Below are 20,973 nucleotides of genomic sequence, written 5' to 3' on the forward strand. Positions count from 1 at the left end.
ATAATAATATAATAATAATAATATAATAATAATAATATAATAATAATAATATAATAATAATAATAGTAATAATAATAATAATAGTAATAATAATAATAATAGTAATAATAATAATAATAATAGTAATAATAATAATAATAGTAATAATAATAATAATAGTAATAATAATAATAATAGTAATAATAATAATAATAATAATAGTAAGAAAATGGGAAGAGGAGGAGGAACTGGTGGCGGTGGAAGAGGTGAGAGAGAGAGAGAGTAAAGAGACGATGAAGGAGGGGCAAATGGATGAAGAGAGAAAATAAAAGACAGGCAGGAGGATGCAAAGATGATAATGGAAGGGGAGGGAAGAGAATAGGAAAGAGAAGGCGGGAAGAGGAGGAGGAGAAGCCGATGATGATAACGGGATGAGAGGAGAGGGGAAGAGAAAGTGCTGAAGAAGGAGGTGCAAAAGAAAAGAAGATAGAGGGAACAGGAAGAAAAAGGTGAAAGTGCCCTCCAAGGTTGCAAGTACAAAAGTCAACCCTGAGCAGTACAGAACACACCCTCATGCCACACACCCTTCTACATCCACACCCTGAGTGCAAAATACACCCTTCTTCATCCATTCCCTCAGTGTAAAACACACCCTTCTACATCCACACTTTGAGTGTAAAACACACCTTCATCCTCATACTGGGTGCAAAAACATCCTCACGCACCCTTCTGCATCCTGACACTGGGTGTAAAACACAACCTTCTACATCCACACCCTCGGTGCAAAACACACCTTCTACATCTTAACACTGGTGTAAAAACACATCCTCACGCACCCTTCTGCATCCTCACACTGGGTGTAAAAGACACTCACGCACCCTTCTACATCTACACCCTGGCTCTGGCGCAGCCCCACACAAACACTAATGATCCCAGTTACAGTCAGGAGTCAAACTAACTACTGGTGTCCTCACATATCATACACCAGATGCGTCGGCGTAACATATCATACACCAGATGCGTCGGCGAGTGTTTTGAGTTGCGTTGGTGTGAGCGCAAACCTTGCGTCGGCATGCGTTTAAAAAACCTGCCTCGACACGGGCTCAACACACGCGTCAGTTCAAAACTGTCTCTGTGCAGTGAACATTCGCACCGACAGATATAAGAACAGTTCAACACCTCCCGTTGTGAACATCTTAAACAGTCCAGGAACAAGAGCATAGCTATGCAGAACTCAGTTATCTGTGAGTCAAGGCAATTTGGTACGTCAACTCCAGTATCAATGTAACGATTCATCACTCAGTGTTCAACCAAGTGCATAGAGTGTTTAGACAATACTATTTACCCGGTAAACATCTCTGTGTATATCTGCCACTGTGGCGAGCTAGATATACCTCATCCTTGTGCTATTCCAACGTGTGGAAATAGCCACCTCATCCTAAACTTCAGGCCTTGTATGATTAGTTAATTAGTAACCATCATGGCCTCCCAGTTCTGTAACACCTCAACGGTCCATTATCAACCGCATGGCTGCCTAAATCTATTAAAACTGATATTCATTGATTTATCTGTTTATCTATTCATTTATCTACTTACACTGCCACCTGCAGGAGACAACAGATCTACTACACCCATCTCCCCTCATCCAGTCTCTCGCCTACATGACCCAACCTGAGGCACAGATCCACAAGTGTAAAACCAATCCAGGCGGCTCTGTGACACAGATTCTGTGCAACAAGGGCCTAACTTCCCTCGACATACCCCAGACACACACACAGAGGCACAGATTTGGTTTTGTTGACGTTCCTCCTGCCTTCTCCTCCTCCTCCTTCCTCCTTTTCGTTTCCCACTCCCTCCTCCCATAATGAATAGAGAAACAGTTCCTCAAAGAAGCGCGTCACGTCTAGCCAAGTCAAACGAAAGCTCCCGCAACTCGCTTTCACCGGACATTCAACAGGACGCAAAATTGACGCGCGTCGCCTGCGGCCCCCGCCACGAAATCAAATAACTTGAGAAATGACTGACCGCCGAGTTGGCAACACTGCTGGCTTCCAACAGCGGCCGAAATATATATATATATATATATATATATATATATATATATATATATATATATATATATATATATATATATAAACAGAAGACGATCGCCTGAGCCGATTGGGAGTGACAGAGTAAGATGTCCGTCTATCTGTTGGTCTCTGTCCCGTATCATCTTCTAAGAGCGTGTGGAATACACGAGAGACTGAGAGTTGATAGTGGGGATATTATGGGCTCTTGTTTCTTTATCTTGCCTCCTGTCTCTGAGAGAGAGAGAGAGAGAGAGAGAGAGAGAGAGAGAGAGAGAGAGAGAGAGAGAGAGAGAGAGAGAGAGAGAGAGAGAGAGAGAGAGAGCACATCAAAGATACAAGGAGAGGGGACAAGACTCGATGCCGTAAGCTTCTTTGGACGATGAAGGAAGCGAGGCAGTCGCGCGGGCGGCCAGCTGGACCAGAGCCGCTAGGAGCTGGTGGCCAGGCAGCTGGACCAGAGCCGCTAGGAGCTGGTGGCCAGGCAGCTGGACCAGAACCGCTAGGAGCTGGTGGCCAGGCAGCTGGACCAGAACCAAAAGCAGCAGCTTGGCGGGCAGCTGGACCAGAGCCGCCAGGAGCAGCTCTGCAGATTGCTGGACCAGAGCAGTTGTGTGGACAGCTGGAGCTGGGCCACCAGCAGTAGCTGGACGGTCAGCTGGACCAGAGCCGCCAGCAGCAGCTACAGCCAAACGAGAGAACGTGGAGGTCAGTGTGTGTGTGTGTGTGTGTGTGTGTGTGTGTGTGTGTGTGTGTGTGTGTGCTATATTTTTACCCTGGACATCTGCGTGGCACAGGTAAATGGAAGGCATTAGTGCTCACGCTTACTGAGCACATAAGGGCTCAGCACCGCGACGAGGCGGAGGGGGAAGAGGGAGGGGAGGAGGAATTAAGGATGTTGGCGACAAAGGGAGAGTGTTGGGTGGGAGGGAAGGAGGGAAGGAGGAGGCAAAAAGCTAACGATAGTGAGACTCTGCCGTCCAAGTTGTGGTGCTATGTGGACTTGTAGTCGGGCTGCTTCGGGTGGAAGAGGCCCCTGCCACAGCCAGGGGCGTGAGGCGTACTGTGGTGATGACCTTGTACCGTGTGTGTCTCACTCGCACGGGAATATATATATATATATATATATATATATATATATATATATATATATATATATATATATATATATATATATTATCCCTGGGGATAGGGGAGAAAGAATACTTCCCACGTATTCCCTGCGTGTCGTAGAAGGCGACTAAAAGGGGAGGGAGCGGGGGGCTGGAAATCCTCCCCTCTCGTTTTTTTTTAATTTTCCAAAAGAAGGAACAGAGAATTGGGCCAGGTGAGGGTATTCCCTCAAAGGCCCAGTCCTCTGTTCTTAACGCTACCTCGTTAATGCGGGAAATGGCGATTAGTTTGAAAGAAAGAAATATACATATATATATATATATATATATATATATATATATATATATATATATATATATATAGTGGCTTCCGTGAGTTTGGTCAGTACATATAAAAGCAGTTGTGTGTTTTGAGGAACCCTGAGGCTATAAAGGTGAGTTGTATATACATATTTCCTCCGTAAATGGCTCGAGCCGAGGACAAAGGCCGTTATCTATGGCTGACATTGATTAAAAGAGAGAGAGAGAGAGAGAGAGAGAGAGAGAGAGAGAGAGAGAGAGAGAGAGAGAGAGAGAGAGAGAGAGAGAGAGAGTAATATCTATAAGGGGCTGGATGTGTATGGGTTTATGCAAGGATGAGAGTGTGGGTGTAGCTCGTTAGCGTAAGTTCTGACGTGGCAGATGGTTAAGACTTAACAGTTCTGACCCGGAGAGTGTATGATGGTTCCGGGCAACACTGTAGCCATCTTTGTACTTAGACACACACACACACACACACACACACACACACACACACACACGACTTAAGCTGCAGGAGTCTGTCTGTAAGTGAGGCTTGGGAGTTGACATAATCCCAAACCTGTGGCCAGAGTCCCACACTCTGGAAGAACGTAGCCAGAGACGAACCGTCCCCTTGAGGTATATTACAACCGTTCTGAAGTGTATGTATGAGGGAACGTTCAGCCATGGTGCTCACATCCTGAATGTGACCCGAGCTGCAGCGTGCTTCTCAATTTCGTTCTAGACACAGAAAGAAGCACAGAGCGCTCACAGTGATGGGCAACGGAGTTGGCACCAGAATCAAGTGAGCTGAGTCATAGGGAAAGGCTTAGAGGCCTTAAATTTGCCAAACACAGAAGAGAGAAGATTGGAAGGTGACTTGATCACAACCTATAAGTTTCTGAAGCAGTTTGATGACACAGACAGTGACCAGTTCTTCCGGCAGAGGTGGGGACAGAACAACGAAAAGATAGAACATCAAATGAAGCGAGAAACTTTTTAAAAAGACAAAAAGATTCGAGGAAGTAAGTAGCGTTGTAGTACAGGAGTGGTGGATGAATGACATGAACGGAATTATACGAGAGCCAATGCGGACAGCGGACATGAATTCGAAAAGCTGTAAGATTGTGGGGAAAGGTCATGAGACGGCGTCCGACAAGTGGAGACCTTCCTCCCTGTACAGTACAAGCGGGTGTTCATGGGGCTTGGTATGTGAATGGGGGGTGGAGATGGTGGCGCAGGTGGATAGGAACCCCTACGACAACATGGGGGATTTATCATGGTAAATATTTCTTTCTACGATTAAGGGAAACTCTCTCTCTCTCTCTCTCTCTCTCTCTCTCTCTCTCTCTCTCTCTCTCTCTCTCTCTCTCTCTCTCTCTCTTCCCTGAGGTGCTCCGTGTTATGTTGTGAGTCTCGTTCTCTGTGGGATATAGATTGGGAGAAACATAACACTCAGCATTCTCCTCAATAGTCACCCAATAATTCCACTCGAGAAGCATCATTACCTCAACATTCCCAAACACATTCAGACCGAAGGTCCCTCTGTATCCACCATCACCCAAGCATTCCTCCCCACATCCAGTGTAACCCAACATTCTCCTACCAGTCCTCTCCACATCCACTATCATCATCCCAACATTCACATGTCAGTCCCCTCCACACCCACTAGCACCCAAACATTCACCCATCCACCAGGTCCCTCCACATGTCACCTGACCCTGGTGGAGGAAGGACGTGCTCTACCAAATGCTCTTACGCCACAGACAACAAGGTAGACTGAGTGTGTATGAAGGTGATTAAGAACTTATAATATGGGTTCTAGATTACCAAGGGAAAAGAGCAGATGTTACTAAAGACAGATAACGTAGGAACTAGTATGGTAGAGACGAAGTCAGACAACAATCTCTAAGTGCTTAGGAGCGGTATGGAACTCAAGACTGGAAGAGAAACTAAAATGGTAACAGAAACTAACACTGGATTCAAATTTTGGGTAGATGAAATGAAGGAGGAAGCCAGGCCTCATCCTTGTCGGGGTATACCGAGTCAGAAATTAATTCCAACATGGCGTTTTGCTGCAGAGGAAATCAATATGGCCTAAGCTGGAACACTAACACACAAGGTACAAGCGGCAGTTAGTGACATAGCAGAAGACAGTGTAGCTCATGTCCAGCCCGGGACATATAACATGGCCCAGGAGGGATCAGAGGAGATCCTGGGCCAAGTACTAGGCATCAACTAGGACGTTGGAAGACAGACCCACACAGGTAGTAGTAGTGGCAATACTTCCAAAGCATGACACAGGAGCTGCAATTTTTAAGTATAAATCTAGGTACTTGTAGTAGTGTCATGTGTTTGTCGGTCCAAAGGAGGCTGATTATACAGACTTGTAGAAGAGTTTGTGGTGATAATGACACGCTTACTAAAGATGGCCCGTATTCAAACAGGTTAGGGATGAATGCTTTAGACAGAAAACAAAATAACTTGGTATATATATATATATATATATATATATATATATATATATATATATATATATATATATATATATATATATATATATATATCCCGTCTTATGTAAGATCTGCTCATGGTAATCCAGGATGTCATTCATCATACAGGCTGGGCGAGGCCATACGTGTGATGGGTCGGGCACAGACCCCGAGGGGACCACAGGACTTGTGCTCTGAACCTCGAGAGGCTCTGGGCGGATCTAGAGATCCGCAAGGTACTAAATGATTTTGCAGACAAAACAGACAATTTCTATACAGTCGATGGAGAACAAACGACCAGAAGTAACAGCATGAAATTTAAGGGCAGGAGATGCTACAGCAATGTGGACCAGAGTTCAACACTGGAATAATTTTCCACTCGATTTTTCCTTTGCAATTGCGATCATTATCTTCAATTCAAGGATGGACAGGTATTTAAGGGACGTCTATTATCTGTGAATACGTCCATTTCAAGCAGGAAAAACTGACATTTATAAATTTATTGTCTTACAATGTAGAAATTTTCCCAGTTCCAAGCTCCAAGCTTCCTCCCTGGAGAACCTCAGTTCCAAGCTCCAAGCCTCCTCCCTGGAGAGCCTCAGTTCCAAGCTCCAAGCCTCCTCCCTGGAGAGCCTCAGTTCCAAGCTCCAAGCCTCCTCCCTGGAGAGCCTCATAGTGGTCAGAGCGACGAGCTTTTTCCGTTCACACTTCCCTATATAATGTCCATGGTAGTATACATTCTCTATACTGCATGGTGTTCCTTCTTAGTTCACACTTCCCTATATAATGTCCATGGTAGTACACATTCTCCATACTGCATGGTGTTCCTTCTTAGTTCACACTTCCCTATATAATGTCCATGGTAGTACACATTCTCCATACTGCATGGTGTTCCTTCTTAGTTCACACTTCCCTATATAATGTCCATGGTAGTACACATTCTCCATACTGCATGGTGTTCCTTCTTAGTTTTGTTATTTCCCTGTCGTCTGTTGTGCTGGAGGAAGTGGTGAGTGGGAGGAGGTGCCTTCCGCTTTACTATCCTGTCTTTGCCTCAAGAAAAAATTACGACCTTGAAATCATACAACTACTGTGTTCCAGCCGATAAAATCATCATGGACCACCAGGTCTCTCGTTACCTGTCCTTCCCATGTACTCTACATCCACTACCTCCTCAACATTCACCCGCCAGACCGCTCCACATCCATCATCACCCATACATTCATCCATCAGACTCCTCCACTACCATCATCACCCACACATTCATTCCATAACCACCCCAACACCTAACCATTACATACCCCCATTCTGTATATAAAAAAAAGAATATTCAGCAATAAATACAACAGACTAGGACAAAACACAATCTAAACCTATACAAACATTCCTCCCTGCCATGCTACACGGACATACGAACACACGAGTACACACGCGTCGGAATGAGGGCTGGATATAGCCTCGCCGGGCCACGCAAAGTACGGGAATCTACGATATAAAGACTTACGTCAGGTAGAGGAGGGTGTTGACTTGGTCACCAGAGCACCACATTATGAGGGGGGCGCGGCAAGAGTCATCATCCCTCTATTGGTCAACGACAGAATGGCCGTAAGCCTTCAAGCACGACGACAGAATGGCCACTACGAGCACGGCGGTACGACCCTTGAGCACGGCGGTACGACCCTTGAGCACGGTGGTGCGACCCTTGAGCACGGTGGCCTAGGCTCTGACACCAAGGTCGTACCGCTATGCCCAGTCTTAAAATACAAAGACGAAGACAAGTTCACAGAACACGTAGGAGCGGACCCAGAGAAGGATAAGAACGAACCGTCTGGTCACCCACGCATGTGGAGAAACAGATGCTGGCCAAACACGAGGCACAGATGAGGAAAGGAAGACTGCATGCCTGAATTAAGGAGACGAATCACAGAGAGATAAGATAGCAGCCATGACTAAACCTTCACTGTAGGGAGGAAGGATGACAGCTTTTCAGGTCCTAATATGACAATGTCGGGGTACGAGAGTTCTTTCAAACACAGTGGAGGCTTCCACAAGGAAACACGGTCATGCAACAAGACAGGAAATCTCGCATGAGGTGTATATAAATGACTCCTGTAATCATGAGGAGTAGGAGAGGTAACTAGAAAACCTCTTGATGCAAATAACTGAAATGATACAGAAATTGTACGAGAGAACTGGGAGGTATAGAACTGGGAACTCACAACTGGAAATAGGTAACCACACACAAAACATACATATGAATATGTGAGTGCATATGTGAGGACCTTCATATCTGTGTGTGTGCTAAATAACATATCTGCACTAACAGACAATGAAACAAACAAACGAAATCACACATGCATATCAAAAAAGACATGAAAATCACATTCCACTATACAATACTGGTCACCTATGTATATTCTGTTTGTATGAATGACGATAGCTATGTAAAGTCCACATACATATGTTACCATCCAACGTAATGGTAAGGACACACACACACACACACACACACACACACACACACACACACACACACAATAACAAAGAACACCAACACAAGTACCCATACAAACACTCACATTTGTATACACAAATTACCCACACAGACAAACACCCACAAGCACAAACAGTAAACAAACACGATAACCTACATATGCACAAGCTCTCCTCCACACCACCTAACCTACACACAGACACACATAAATACACCTACAAACACCCTTCAAAAACCTCGATGACTTAATACCTTCAATGATGATACACCTCAACCTACCTCCCCCTCCCTCCAAAACACACACACACACACACACACACACACACACACACACACACACACACGTGGGCGCATGAGTGACCACAAGGGAACTTAAGACCGCACAAGTCTCATATAGCCAGTGAGCATGTTTGGAGGAGCGCTTACGTCTATTGTGCACTCCCCAGCCTGAGCCAGGATATTGCCTCATAGTAACTGGGCTCCCCCCCCCCCCCCCTCCACACCCCAGGCCTTCCATCCTCTCTCTCTCTCTCTCTCTCTCTCTCTCTCTCTCTCTCTCTCTCTCTCTCTCACAGAGGGGGAGAGGAGAAGGGGAGGAAACAGTAGATGAAGGTGAGGGTGATACCAGATTTTTCCCAGAATGTGGCCCAGGGAGAAGTGGGTAAAATAGGGAGAGAGAGAGAGAGAGAGAGAGAGAGAGAGAGAGAGAGAGAGAGAGAGAGAGAGAGAGAGAGAGAGAGAGAGAGAGAGAGAATGTTGGAGTCGATGAGTCAGTCTATCATACTTCTCTTTTCTAATCGCTGTTTGTGCACCATCCTACCTCCACAACTGACATCCATGTTCCCCTGTTCTTCAGTGCCACAGCACCCGTGTTCTATCGTTCTATCGACCAACCCCTCGGAGGAGATGAAGAGCTGGGTTGACTGTGGACTGACTACGGACTCCATTACGCATACCACTCTACGCTACACAACAGAGGCCCATAACCCCATGCTATATGTGACGCCAACATGAGTCGTCAAGGTCACAGGACAAGCTAAGACCTACTGCTGCTCTCATGTAGGCATCAGACACCTGCCCTGAGTGTGACCTCACTTTCTACCACTAGGCGACGCCTCCAAACGTACACACCTGAGCGGAACTCTCCACCACCACCACCACTAGCTCTACTGAGCACGACCTCAACCCCTCACACGATTGTGTGTGTGTGTGTGTGTGTGTGTGTGTGTGTGTGTGTGTGTGTGTGTGTGTGTGTGTGTGTGTGTGTTGTACAGAGGAACGTGCACTCTACACCTAGAAATAACCTCCGTTCCCTCACTCATAACACTCTCAAGATGTGGACAGAGGAACGTGCACTCTACACCTAGAAATAACCTCCGTTCCCTCACTCATAACACTCTCAAGATGTGAATCACTTCACTCGCTCTGTTTTCTGTGGTGGAGTTGCGTTTCACTATTCACGCATCATAATCGGACTGAAAAATGGGCAGGTTTCGTGAGGTCAGAACTTCTCAAATGTGATGCAAGAAAACTATAAAGACTTTAGTTTGGTTTTCAACCAGCATTACGATATAGAAGTGGAGGGAGCAAGGAGAGGAGGAGAACGAGAAAATGGAAAGATGGTGTGAGGGAGAATTTGAAGGTACTGGGGCTTGAACAGTCAGGAGGGTGACAGGCAAGCATGGGTCAGAATGAACTGGATCGACGTGGTTTGAGGAGGAGGAGGAAGAGGGCGACGTGCTGTCAACGGGACAACCGCGGTAGATGAAGCGACTTGGGTAAACCCTGCGGTAGCCTGCGGGGCGTGGATGATGGTGGATGGCTTTGGGTTCAGTGCGTCATATTTGACACCTACAGATGCGGTGGATGTGTGGGGAAGAGGCCGTTATTCATTTGTTGCCCATGCTACCTCACGCTGGCGGGGAAAGCAACCGGTCATAAGATGTGTGTGTGTGTGTGTGTGTGTGTGTGTGTGTGTGTGTGTGTGTGTGTGTGTGTGTGTTACGGGGAAAGAATTTTACACTCGTGTCGCCCCGTCTCTTAAATATGTTTATGCGTACCATGTCTTTAGTCTTATGTGTACACACACACACACACACCAGCTTAGTACAAGTACCCATTAATCGAGCAACCCCGACTGGAAGATGAACACATGGGTTAGCTGTGGGCCAACTCCAAAGACCAGGATTCGACCCCGGGCGGGCCCGTGCGTAAGTAATGGTCAGCGACGCTAACCATTACACCACAATGTGTGTTTTTTGTCCTTGGAATCGTCTCTCTCTCTCAAAAAAAATGCCTCAAACCATAAAAGGATAAATAAATGAGGAAAAAATGATCTTTACTGCATGAATTCCTGCCACTTTAGTAATGTAAATGATGTACACCAAATTAGCCCTGGTATTAATCTCCTGGCCTGTACCAGTCATGTGGACGGAGGAGGGAGGGACGGAGGGATGGAGGGACGTGAAAAAAATCAACCTGCAAACTTTATGGAAGTGAAATTAAAAACTGCTAAATATCTTACCAATAAAAAGTCTGGTTATTGAGTTGATGCTCATTAAATGGCGATTTTTTTCCCTTGTGTTTTTGTTTTACCTCGACGGTGAGAGCCAAGGTTAATGTCGATGTACGCCCCACACACACACTGTCTGTTGTAGGTGGCGTGGACACCCACACACACACTGTCTGTTGTAGGTGGCGTGGACACCTACACACACACTGTCTGTTGTAGGTGGCGGGCCCGCTCCACACACTGTCTGTGGCCTCAAGTCACATCAGGAGTCTTCTCATCTTCCACAGCACTTTCTTCAATCATGTACTCCAAAAAAAAAAGATTGTAACCCTTCAAAAATGTGTCAAGGTCTTCATGAACGCGTCTCTCTCTCTCTCTCTCTCTCTCTCTCTCTCTCTCTCTCTCTCTATATATATATATATATATATATATATATATATATATATATATATATATATATATAGGAGGAAGTGAAGTGTTCTAGATATGTGGGAGTGAATATGGCAGCGGATGGAACCATGGAAGCGGAAGTGAATCATAGGGTGGGGGAGGGGGCGAAAGTTCTGGGAGCATTGGAAAATGTGTGGAAGTCAAGAACGGTACCTTGGAAAGCAAAAATGGGTATGTTTGAAGGAATAGTGATTCCAACAATGTTATATGGTTGCAAGGCGTGGGCTATAGATAGAGTTGTGCGGAAGTGGGTGGATGTGTTGGAAATGAGATGTTTGAGGACAATATGTGGTGTGAGGTGGTTTGATCGAGTAAGTAATGAAAGGGTAAGAGAGATATGTGGTAATAAAAAGAATGTGGTTGAGAGAGCATAAGAGGGTGTTTTGAAATGGTTTGGTCACATGGAGAGAATGAGTGAGGAAAGACTGACAAAGAGTATATGTGTGTCAGAGGTGGAGGGAATGAGGAGAAGTGGGAGACCAAATTGGAAGTGGAAAAATGGAGTGAAAAAGATTTTGAGTGATCAGGGCCTGAACATGCAGGAGGGTGAAAAGCGTGCAAGGAATGGAGCAAATTGGAACAATGTGGTATACCGGGGTCGACGTGCTGTCAATGGATTGAACCAGGGCATGTGAAGTGTCTGGGGTAAACCATGGAAAGTTTTGTGGGGCCTGTATGTGGAAAGGGAGCTGTGGTTTCGGTGCATTATACATGACAGCTAGAGACTGAGTGTGAACAAATGTGGTCTTTGTTATCTTTTCCTAGCGCTACCTCGCGCACATGCAGAGGGAGGGGGTTTCCATTTCATGTGTGGCGGGTGGCAACGGGAATGAATAAGGGCAGACAGTATGAATTATGTATATGAAAAAGGGGAGGGAGCGGGGGGCTGGAAATCCTCCCCTCTCATTATTTTTTTTTAATTTTCCAAAAGAAGGAATAGAGAAGGGGGCCAGGTGAGGATATTCCCTTAAAGGCCCAGTTCTCTGTTCTTAACGCTACCTCGCTAACGCGGGAAATGGCGAATAGTTTGAAAGAAAAAGAAAAGATATATATATTCGATTTTTTCTATACATATTCGCCATTTCCCGCGTTAATGATGTAGCGTTAAGAACAGAGAGGGGAGCCTTAGAGGGAATATCCTCACTTGTACCTCCCGTGATGAACTGATCATTACTCGAAAGTGCACTTGGGAACTTAGGGTGTTTCATTTTCCCATGAATTACAAGCATATATATATATATATATATATATATATATATATATATATATATATATAGGTATATAGGTATATATATAGGTATATATGTATAGGTATGTATATTTGCGTGTGTGGACGTGTATGTATATACATGTGTATGGGGGTGGGTTGGGCCATTTCTTTCGTCTGTTTCCTTGCGCTACCTCGCAAACGCGGGAGACTGCGACAAAGCAAATAATAAAAAAAAATATATAAAGTAATCCTGATTTTTCGTAAGTTTCCAGCCATCAGAAAGTTTAAATCTTTCAAAAGGATTATTCGATTTTTTCTATACATATTCGCCATTTCCCGCGTTAATGATGTAGCGTGAAGAACAGAGAGGGGAGCCTTAGAGGGAATATCCTCACTTGTACCTCCCGTGATGAACTGGTCATTACTCGAAAGTGCACTTGGGAACTTAGGGTGTTTCATTTTCCCATGAATTACAAGCATATATATATATATATATATATATATATATATATATATATATATATATATAGGTATATAGGTATATATATAGGTATATATGTATAGGTATGTATATTTGCGTGTGTGGACGTGTATGTATATACATGTGTATGGGGGTGGGTTGGGCCATTTCTTTCGTCTGTTTCCTTGCGCTACCTCGCAAACGCGGGAGACAGCGACAAAGCAAATAATAAAAAAAAAATATATATAAAGTAATCCTGATTTTTCGTAAGTTTCCAGCCATCAGAGAGTTTAAATCTTTCAAAAGGATTATTGGCACAACCTTAATAAAAAGAACTCATATATCAAGTGATGTGCCACATGGCCTGACCCTGCTCGCTTTAAAGAGAATGTCATTTGTGTGTTTCATGTGACTGTAGTTAATGTCTTGTGCATGACCTGAACCCTTACGCCTCAGGTCAAAGATCAGGCCATCATATCTGAAGGTCGCATCCGTTTGTTAAAGGATCGCACCGTCGTACTGAAAGGATCGTACCGTCGTAATCAAAGGGTCGTCCCGTCGTGCTCATAATCTCGTACCTTCACAAATACTGAACACTCGCGTGTGTACCATTTGCTCTGTATGTGTTACATGTATGCGTACACGCAGTCCCATACAGCTGTGTGTGTGTGTGTGTGTGTGTGTGTGTGTGTGTGTGTGTGTGTGTGCGCGCGCGTGGAGGGGAATCGTTGGCGCGGACGACAAATAACCAGTGAGCAAACACTGCCAATCCGGCTGGAGTGGCGAGCCAATCACAAGGAGTGTTTGTCCTTGCCAGAGTCACTTTGTGTCCATAATGGATCCGGGCCAGTAGTAGGAGGGGGGAGGGGGGGTGGTTGAACCAGGGGACTGGAGGTCACGGGTCAACACCGTCTCTCGCAGCACTCGTGACCTCACGCGAGAGAAATATGCAGGTGAGCAGTTAAGGACCGTGCCGGCTGTTTAAGGACGTAAACGAGAGTGCCGGCTTTTTAAAACAATTACTTGTGCTGGCTTGTCCAACGACTGAAGGTTAAGTGCCGGCTGTTTAAGGAATGGTAGTTACTGTGTGCCGGTCGTTCAATCACTGAAATTAATATGCCGGTTGTTTAGGGACAGGCATCATGGAACCAGCCACTTGCGGTGGTCGGCCCCCCGTAGCACGACGGTACGACCCTTGAGCCATTCCTACCCACAGGGGGTCGTAACGCCGTGCTCAAGGGTCGTACCGTCATGCTAGAGGCTGGGCTGGCCTGACCTGTGAGTGTACTCGTACATAACATGTTTTATTGACCCGGGCCACATATTCAGGACGATAGATTATTGGATCCTTTTCAGTCTCTCTCTCTCTCTCTCTCTCTCTCTCTCTCTCTCTCTCTCTCTCTCTCTCTCTCATTATCTTTATTGACGCCTGCACGTCACTCTTTCTCTCTCATTATCCTTATTGATACTTTTATACACGTATCAATACAACCCCTTCCATTACAATCACGACAATACTGTTCGCGTGACAAAATTTTGCCTTCCTTTATTTTTTACTCTCTCACAACTTGTCACAGTGAGTCATACGTAACGTCCTGGGGTTTGGGTTGTATTCATAACCTTAATGTTATACAACACGACACACTTTAATAATGGTACCATCACTACCCACCACATGAATTACCACTAAACATATACTGACCAAGCAATCGTCAGACCAGACCGTATGATTATGTATATTATATATATTTCTTTCGTCTGTTTCCTTGCGCTACCTCGCAAACGCGGGAGACAGCGACAAAGTATAAAAAAAAAAAAAAAAAAAATATATATATATTATCCCTGGGGATAGGGGAGAAAGAATACTTCCCACGTATTCCCTGCGTGTCGTAGAAGGCGACTAAAAGGGGAGGGAGCGGGGGGCTGGAAATCCTCCCCTCTCACTTTTTTTTTTTTTTTTTTTTTTTTTTTTAATTTTCCAAAACAGGGAACAGAGAAGGGGCCCAGGTGAGGATATTCCCCCAAGGGCCCAGTCCTCTGTTCTCAACGCTACCTCGCTAATGCGGGAAATGGCGAATAGTATGAAAGAAAAGAATATATATATATATATATATATATATATATATATATATATATATATATATATATATATATATATATATATATATATTCCTATGAGTCCACGGGGAAAATGGACTCATAGGTATATATATATATATATATATATATATATATATATATATATATATATATATATATATATATATATATATATATGATCAAAGAGTGTACAAAATTTAAGAAAACTGAAGCAACAAATATGCACAGAACAAGAACCAAGATGAAATGAAACAGCTGCTGAACAAAAAAAAACACGTTGATACAGTAGTATTAAACATTGTTAAACATGAGACCAGCAGCAACACCAGACATACGTTGGGTACGGACGACTGTGAACCAAAGCAGCTGTACCACAACATCTGTCGAAGAAGGACCAGGATGGGACGGAAACACAGGGTATAGGAACGGAACACATCTTGGCCTCGTTGTTTACAGCAGAGCCGACTAAACTGCTACTGTGAGTTCGTCAACACTGTGCCCTGAGGGACACCACTACTGAAAGGGTATGAGGGATAGGCAACTACATAACCCACTACCGCGATGCCCCAACTGGAAAAGCGCACATGAGAAAACTGAGTGAAGCAGAATAGCCAAAGGAAGCAAGTTGTGGTCAGCGAGGCCATATGCCACACTCCGTCAAGTGCTTCAGCCATGTCGAGGATCATGACGAAAAAGACTCACTAAAATCGCACGAGGAGGAGGACCAGGTGTGGCTCATAATAAAGAGATGGCCAGTAGATCGTGCAAGAGGAGGAACATGAGATGACAAGCGTTCCAGAAAAAACAAATAGAGGATTATGGTGTCTAAGACTCACGGAGACAGCAGAAGTGAGAGCGATGGAGCAACAGCTAGAAGGACTGGAATAGTGTCCTCTCTTAGGGATGGACTGACCCGGGGGAATGCTTTGAAGAAGGGAAGGTTCGGCAGGAAAAACAAATGCATAAACAGTATGAAAACACACAACTTTAAACCTCACAGGATCGTAAGTTCACACAAGAGGAAAGTTGTGACGCGCTGTAAGGTTACACCCTTGGGCAGCCTGCCGTGCTCTAAGGTTACATCCCTGGAGGAATTTCCTGTATGCAAAGTTGACACCCCCTGGAAAAATGCTAATACAGACTTCTCCTTGTTACTTACCTAGATCGAAGGCGGTGACAGGCGATAGTAGGCCGAGGAGGAGGAGGAGGAGGAGGGAGGTAACCAACGAGGGTCCCTTCCTCCTCGTACTCCCAGGAAGTCCTCCGAGGCCACTCCAGCGATCCTGGGGCTCCCGAATGATTCCCTCGTAGTCCTTTATCCTGACGCGTCGGGGCTGTGGTAGTAGTATCGCAAGAGCACCTGAGGGATGTCTAACGACACCCTTCGTCTGTTCTGAGTCCGTTGTGAGAGTCCTTGCGAGGGATAAGGTCCCTACCGAGGCGCTCATATCCCCTCTCATTTTAGTGGCTGTACAAGATTCCTCCAGCGGCCACGGCTTCCGACACCCAACCACAGATGCGTTCCTGACAGAGGCTAGGTGGGTGAGGCGGCGGGTCGTCGTCGGTAGGGCGAGGCGGCCAAACCAAACCTCCAACTCTTTACCATCCTTCTGGAGGTCTTGGCCCGCACGCAGGAGCTCTTGGCCGTCTTCCTGGAGGCCACGACCAGCCTCCTGGAACTCAAGCTCGACTTCCTGGAACTCTTGGTCATCCTCTTGGAGTTCTTGGCCGGCCTGCTGGAGCTCCTGGACATCCTTCTGGCGCTGAAGCTCGACCTCCTGGAACTCTTGGCCATTCTTCTGGCGCTGAAGCCCGACCTCCTGGAACTCTTGGCCATCCTCCAGGAGGTCTTGGCCGGCCTGCGCCACCACCATGCTGCCTGCTTCAGGGTGTGTTGCGGTGGCTGACGACCATCTTGGTACACCACCGCCGCTCCTCACCACAGCACCGACCCCAACCACCACGCCCCTGAGCTCATGACCTACCACGGTCTGCAGCAGGTTCCCTCTACCCGTGCCTCCGGCTGCAGCGCCTCCTGCTGCACTCTTCAGCAGGTCTCCCTCAGCTACGAGTCCTTCCAACTCTTGTTATCTGGTCTCTTATCGTCGCGTCTTGGTCTATTTCTCACTGTCCCTTCCGTCGCTGTTCCTCTCACTGTTCCTTCTGCCGCTACTGCCCCTGTCCTCTGTTACTGCACCTCCGCACTAAAACTTCCGGCTGTAAACCCAAACCAAGTCGGTCGTAGCTTCTGTCTGTTCCTTAACGTCTTCCTGCTTAAGTTAATAGCACCGGCAGCTTTATCCTTCCCTTTTCCAGGAGGTCACTCAAGAGACCTCCAGCTTCACCTGATGCGCCCTTGAGTGCCACAGGGATCGACTTCGACGATTACAGCCTCTCGACAGCCTCAACCAATCGCTCGACCTGGAAACAAGAGAAACAAAAGTCGTTAGATTCCTGAAGGAAATTGTAAAGAACGTGAAATTTCACGTCGAATGATGTCAATCTACTGTTATCGCACACATACACACCATATCATTCCTCATGAGACGCTCAACACACTGGTCCTCCCATATATCTCCAGCTATCACATGGATCTCATCCAACCGTTCGTGAAGAGGATACTGCACCATCCCGCCACCGTCACCTGCCACCAAAGATCCCTCGTTCCCTAGTTGCAGTTCGACACCACAACCGCATCAAGCCCAACTGAGCTGGTAAAGACCGCTACAAGACCAGCCCCATACCGACCACTGCGAACATCGTAAACAACCTCAAATATTTATGTAACGACACTCTCTCTCTCTCTCTCTCTCTCTCTCTCTCTCTCTCTCTCTCTCTCTCTCTCTCTCTCTCTCTCTCTCATAGGCCAAATGTCTATAGTGTACCTATTTTCAATTTACATTTCAGCCTTTGGCTGGATATCGTATATTCATTACAATCAATAATAATACCACTGTCCCTATTATTACTATTATTATCATCATCATTACCAAAAAACATAGAGAGAGGAGGCATACACACGTGCATCCAAGAGCACACAAAATATCAAGAGAGCCGAGTTACAGGGAAAGGTTAGAAGCAATAAAAGTTTCTCCCATTTTACCTTAAGCTTTAAAACCTATGTGATGACGTAGACAGTGAACAGTTCTTCGAAAGATGCAAGAACAGAACAATCGGAGGATATGATATAATATTAGGCAGGATACGTGTTAGAAAAGATGTGGAGAAGTACTTTATATTATGAGTGGTGGATGAATGGACTGAAGTGAACGAGGAGTTTATGAACGTCGACAAGATAAACATGTTTAAGTTGTATGATGATGATAAAGTTCAAGAGATGGGGGCCCTACGAGTGTCGAACTCCCACCCCTTACTGTATAAGAGATGGAACCCCATGCGTGTAGAACTCCCTCCCCGTCAAGTACAAGAGATGGAGCCTCATACGTGTAGAACTCCCACCCCGTACAGTACAAGAGGCGTGGCCCATAGAGTGTAGAACTCCCACCCTGCACAGCACAAGAGACGAAGCCCCATGCGTGTAGAACTCCTTCCTCGTACAGTACAAGAGATGGAGCCTCACGAGTGTAGAACTCCTTCCTCGTACAGTACAAGAGATGGGGGTCCCACAAGTGTGCAACATCCTCCTCGTACAAGAGATGGAACCCCAAGCGTGTAAAATTCCCTCCTCGTACAGTACCATTAGGTAATCAGCTACACGAAAGAAAACAAGCACGTCAGGCACTGTCGTTCATCAGTCATTAACTGTGAGAGAGGAATGTGTCTGTCTTGACTGGTACACACTACAATACCAGTTACTGATGACGGTCATTCTACTGCTCTGGTATTCATACAGCAAAACTACTTCTAACACTAATTAGTAGACTAAAGATAAAATGGGGGAACAAGAATAGAAAGAAAATAAGTTGAGGGTAGATGCTGAGAGAGAGAGAGAGAGAGAGAGAGAGAGAGAGAGAGAGAGAGAGAGAGAGAGAGAGAGAGAGAGAGAGAGAGAGAGAGAGAGAGAGAGAGAATCAAAGTAATTAAACACTACAGAAAAGAGAGAGATAAATCACAAAATGCAAATTAACCTAAAAAAAAAAAAATCAAATCTGACTTGCAATTCGTCGGACATATTTCTCTCCTCCCTGGAGGATACATGGGCCATAACGAGACAGAGTTATGGATAAACTTTGGCCGATCATTAAAAATAAGAGATTTTGAGTGGTGGTACGGGAGCCGCTCTCAAGCGATGAACTGCCCGCTATATCACACCGCCCAGCTCATGGAGGAGGACACAGGGAAGTGGAGAGCCGGGAATGAGCTTGTGTCACAGTGAGACACGTACACGCACGCACACACACACACACACACACACACACACACACACATATATATATATATGTGTGTATATATATATATATATATATATATATATATATATATATATATATATTTTTTTTTTTTTTTTTTTTATTATACTTTGTCGCTGTCTCCCGCGTTTGCGAGGTAGCGCAAGGAAACAGACGAAAGAAATGGCCCAACCGCCCCCCCCATACACATGTATATATATATACGTCCACACACGCAAATATACATACCTACACAGCTTTCCATGGTTTACCCCAGACGCTTCACATGCCTTAATTCAATCCACTGACAGCACGTCAACCCCGGTATACCACATCGCTCCAATTCACTCTATTCCTTGCCCTCCTTTCACCCTCCTGCATGTTCAGGCCCCGATCACACAAAATCTTTTTCACTCCATCTTTCCACCTCCAATTTGGTCTCCCTCTTCTCCTCGTTCCCTCCACCTCCGACACATATATCCTCTTGGTCAATCTTTCCTCACTCATCCTCTCCATGTGCCCAAACCACTTCAAAACACCCTCTTCTGCTCTCTCAACCACGCTCTTTTTATTTCCACACATCTCTCTTACCCTTACGTTACTCACTCGATCAAACCACCTCACACCACACATTGTCCTCAAACATCTCATTTCCAGCACATCCATCCTCCTGCGCACAACTCTATCCATAGCCCACGCCTCGCAACCATACAACATTGTTGGAACCACTATTCCTTCAAACATACCCATTTTTGCTTTCCGAGATAATGTTCTCGACTTCCACACATTTTTCAAGGCTCCCAGAATTTTCGCCCCCTCCCCCACCCTATGATCCACTTCCGCTTCCATGGTTCCATCCGCTGCCAGATCCACTCCCAGATATCTAAAACACTTCACTTCCTCCAGTTTTTCTCCATTCAAACTCACCTCCCAATTGACTTGACCCTCAACCCTACTGTACCTAATAACCTTGCTCTTATTCACATTTACTCTTAACTTTCTTCTTCCACACACTTTACCAAACTCAGTCACCAGCTTCTGCAGTTTCTCACATGAATCAGCCACCAGCGCTGTATCATCAGCGAACAACAACTGACTCACTTCCCAAGCTCTCTCATCCCCAACAGACTTCATACTTGCCCCTCTTTCCAAAACTCTTGCATTTACCTCCCTAACAACCCCATCCATAAACAAATTAAACAACCATGGAGACATCACACACCCCTGCCGCAAACCTACATTCACTGAGAACCAATCACTTTCCTCTCTTCCTACACGTACACATGCCTTACATCCTCGATAAAAACTTTTCACTGCTTCTAACAACTTTCCTCCCACACCATATATTCTTAATACCTTCCACAGAGCATCTCTATCAACTCTATCATATGCCTTCTCCAGATCCATAAATGCTACATACAAATCCATTTGCTTTTCTAAGTATTTCTCACATACATTCTTCAAAGC

The 20,973-nt window shown here is 45.4% G+C and overlaps 1 protein-coding gene across 2 annotated transcripts in view; it reads right to left on the reverse strand.

The window, feature by feature from the left end:
• The window catches only part of LOC139756034 (discoidin domain-containing receptor 2-like), a 1,074,315-nt gene that overhangs the window by 558,590 nt on the left and 494,752 nt on the right, over nt 1–20,973 (reverse strand). For both annotated transcript variants that reach the window (XM_071674983.1, XM_071674984.1), the window contains one exon: nt 16,317–17,578. In XM_071674983.1, coding sequence (XP_071531084.1) covers nt 16,317–17,031 — 715 coding nt within the window. In that variant the 5' untranslated portion in view covers nt 17,032–17,578. Of the gene's footprint in view, nt 1–16,316; nt 17,579–20,973 lie in introns of those variants that run through there.

This window comes from Panulirus ornatus, chromosome 20, assembly GCF_036320965.1.
Source record: "Panulirus ornatus isolate Po-2019 chromosome 20, ASM3632096v1, whole genome shotgun sequence".
In the NCBI taxonomy this organism is placed as follows: Eukaryota; Metazoa; Arthropoda; class Malacostraca; order Decapoda; family Palinuridae; genus Panulirus; species Panulirus ornatus.